The 3145-nt window shown below is 35.7% G+C and overlaps 1 protein-coding gene across 1 annotated transcript in view; it reads left to right on the forward strand.

The window, feature by feature from the left end:
* The window catches only part of SNX7 (sorting nexin 7), a gene marked incomplete at its 3' end in the record, with an annotated part of 81395 nt that overhangs the window by 30257 nt on the left and 47993 nt on the right, over positions 1-3145 (forward strand). Inside the window, exons 5-6 of the mRNA XM_008592181.1 lie at positions 1631-1829; positions 3065-3132. Of these exons, the coding sequence (XP_008590403.1) occupies positions 1631-1829; positions 3065-3132 (267 nt within the window). The remainder of the gene's footprint in view (positions 1-1630; positions 1830-3064; positions 3133-3145) is intronic.

The raw sequence follows: 3145 nt of genomic DNA on the forward strand, positions 1-3145 counted from the left end.
ATTTCTAATACAATAACCTTATATGTTCTGTTTCTTTTTTCCTTTCTTCTATAAAGCTATAAAGCTATAACTCAGCAAGACAGATAATAGATAGGACAAATGGCTGATATCAAATAATTACTGGCCAATGTTGAATTTTATATCTCAGTGTTACCAAAGTGGTAGAAGCTAAAAGGTGGTTCATTTCAAATTTGACAGATAGTCCTGCTGTCTGGAAGCTCATTTGTGACTTATATGATGTGAAATTGTGGCCTGACTCCAGAACCTTAGAAGCTGTTAGAAAACATTCTCTACAGTCAACAGTTGGAGTAACAGTTTGCCAGTTGTGACTTGTGCTGCCTCTGATAACGTTTACTCTATCAAATGATGCAGTAGTACTCCTGGATGGACGCGTTGCCTGGTCAAGGATGGCATCTGTTATTATTTGCATACAAAATTACACTAACTTGGAAATAAACAAGTTTACTTTATGTATATTATTTTCTGTAGGATGTTCAGGAAAGAAAGCCTGGAGAAGATAGATGATATGTTATGTAATATTTGGCTAAATAACACAAAACAATATTTTTATCTGTGGATTAGTCAGTCAGCATTTTTATTTATAAATTTTTTTTCTTGTGTGTTACTCTTCAGCTTTTATTTAGTCCCAAACCTGTGTTTCAACAAGTGCTACAACTGTCATCAGAATCCCTTGTCTTTTTTGTTGTTCTTTTAAAATATGCCGTAATTCTACAGGGGTTCTTTTGTGTGTAGTATATCCTCTTATAGCATTTCTCAAGTCTGTAGCTGTCCCTCCTAGGTTAATTAGGAAATAACTAGTTACGTGTCTTATTAAAAATCTTTCTCTGCAGACAACTAGCCAGTGGAGGTGGTGTCACAATTTGCCCACTTTAGTTGGTTGAAGAGCTATGGTCAGGTAGTATCTATTTACGAACTATCCTAATGACTTTAAGGAGGCAGAGTAGGTTAGTGCTTAACAGTGAAGCCTCTGGAATCAGACTTCCAGAATTCTGTTCCTTTTTCTACTGCTTAATTGCTCTTGGATCTTGAGCAACTTACTTAATCTCTATTTTCTTCTGTGAAATAAGGAAACTAATAGAACCTGCCTCATAGGTTTATTGTGAGTTATGTATATAAAAATGTGAGGATACTGCCTAGATTGTATTACACTCTCAATAAATACTAGCTATTAGTATATCTAAAGAATTAATGAAGTTTTCCAATTTTCTTTTTCAGGGAGTAATTTAGTCCTGAGAAATCTTCTGTCAATCATTTTTCCATTAAATTCCTGTTATAAAATATAGATGGCACCCTCTTATCTTCTCTAGTATTTCCTTGAGCACTGTTACCTCAGTCAAACCCTGTTCTTTTAAAGATTTATACTCTGAGGAAGGACTATGTACCTGTTTTACACGAGTACTTTGAAAGGGAGTATTATCAAGGAGACACACTTAGAGGAGAAACTGTACCGTAATAAAACTCATCTGCTTCAAACTAACATGAAAAAGAAAGATGTATATGAAACCATTTTATTATCTTTATTTTATTCTTCGATTTAGGTTTCTTTTTTTATTGGGTCTTGGAATATTGTTACTTGCTTCACCACAAACATTTCATTTTTTGTTTCTAGGAACTCTCTTCGCACAAGAAGCAAGGGCCTGGATTGCTAAGCAGGATGGGGCAGACAGTCCGAGCTGTTGCATCCTCAATGAGAGGAGTTAAAAACCGCCCAGAGGAGTTCATGGAAATGCATAACTTTATTGAAACATTTAGCCAGAAAATAAATTTGATAGATAAAATATCTCAGAGAATTTACAAGGAAGAAAGGGGTACGTAGAATCACTGAAATGTGATTTCAAAGTTCAGTTTCTGTTGGATCTTCTCATTTGCTGGTGTTGTATTGCAAGGTTGTTAGAATTTCACCTTCGAAGTTTGGCTTATGTCCAGCTGTGTTGTGAACATTTCTGATCCCTAAATGATTTTGAAGGTAGTCATGGCCAGTCCCCATTTGCTTTCATCAGTCACTAGCTTCCCACTTATGGAGTTTTGGGTGTGGCTGTGTGAAGTTGGTATCAGATGCTGGGATTTAAAGGATTAGAACTAGTTTGTTGGTGACAGAAATGGTAAAAGGCAGGGCAAAGGGACAGGTGCAAATCACCTTTTTTTTCCCAGATAATTATTTTATTTATCATTACACAGTGTAATCATTTTTTTGTGGCCCTTTACCAATTTCTTGCTAACTCCCCTTCCTTTCCTCGTTTCCACCTCTGGTGGCCTCAGTTTCGTTCTTTTTGAAAGTTCAGTGAATGTTTGAGTCAGGAGAAATCATAGGATATTCGTGAATGAATGATTTTTTTGGCTTGAATCAAAATATACTTGGCAGAGAATCTCAAGAGGTAGGAGAGGTAGGTAGGGACTGATCATAAAGGACTTTCTAATTTAGCTAAGAAGCTTCAATGTTTATATACTTGACAAAAATGGAAATAGGGAGAATAGTTGAGTCCCTTCCAATAGTATAGCTTAGAGATGCTGATGGCAGTGGAAGTAAAGGTAGGTAAGTATTAGGTAGTTTAAGATCTAGAAATATTAGAATTGGTGATTGACTGGCTCTGTGCAAGTATGAGTCTATGATATCTCCCAGTTTTTGCTTAGATCTTTGGATAGTGATTACCAGTAAGTCTGATATATAATCAGAAGAAGGGGAGAAAGAAAATAAGCTTTATTTAGTGCACGGTGCTTATGAGCACTCAGGTGTAGTTGTGAGGTAGGCAGATATTCATAATAGATATGGCAATCATATAATTTATCTTCTAAGCCAGGAGACTTTTGACAATGAAAAGGGATGCTATTATTGGTTGTCTTGGACAGTAGTCATTCAAAGACTGACTTGGGCAAACCGGAGTGGCTGGTCAATTTAATAAAGGGTGATAGCCATTTTCTCATGTTCATGTGTGAGAATATGTGCACAACGAGAGAAATAAGGTTCTTTCTTACTCTCTGTGATATAGGGATTTTGAAAACTTTTGTAAATTGAAGAACTTATGACTTAATTAATTTTTTTTAGAATATTTTGATGAAATGAAGGAATATGGCCCAATTTATATTCTGTGGTCAGCATCAGAAGAGGAACTGGTTGATACTCTAA

Source organism: Galeopterus variegatus, unplaced genomic scaffold, assembly GCF_000696425.1.
Source record: "Galeopterus variegatus unplaced genomic scaffold, G_variegatus-3.0.2 Scaffold7639, whole genome shotgun sequence".
Classification (NCBI taxonomy): domain Eukaryota; kingdom Metazoa; phylum Chordata; class Mammalia; order Dermoptera; family Cynocephalidae; genus Galeopterus; species Galeopterus variegatus.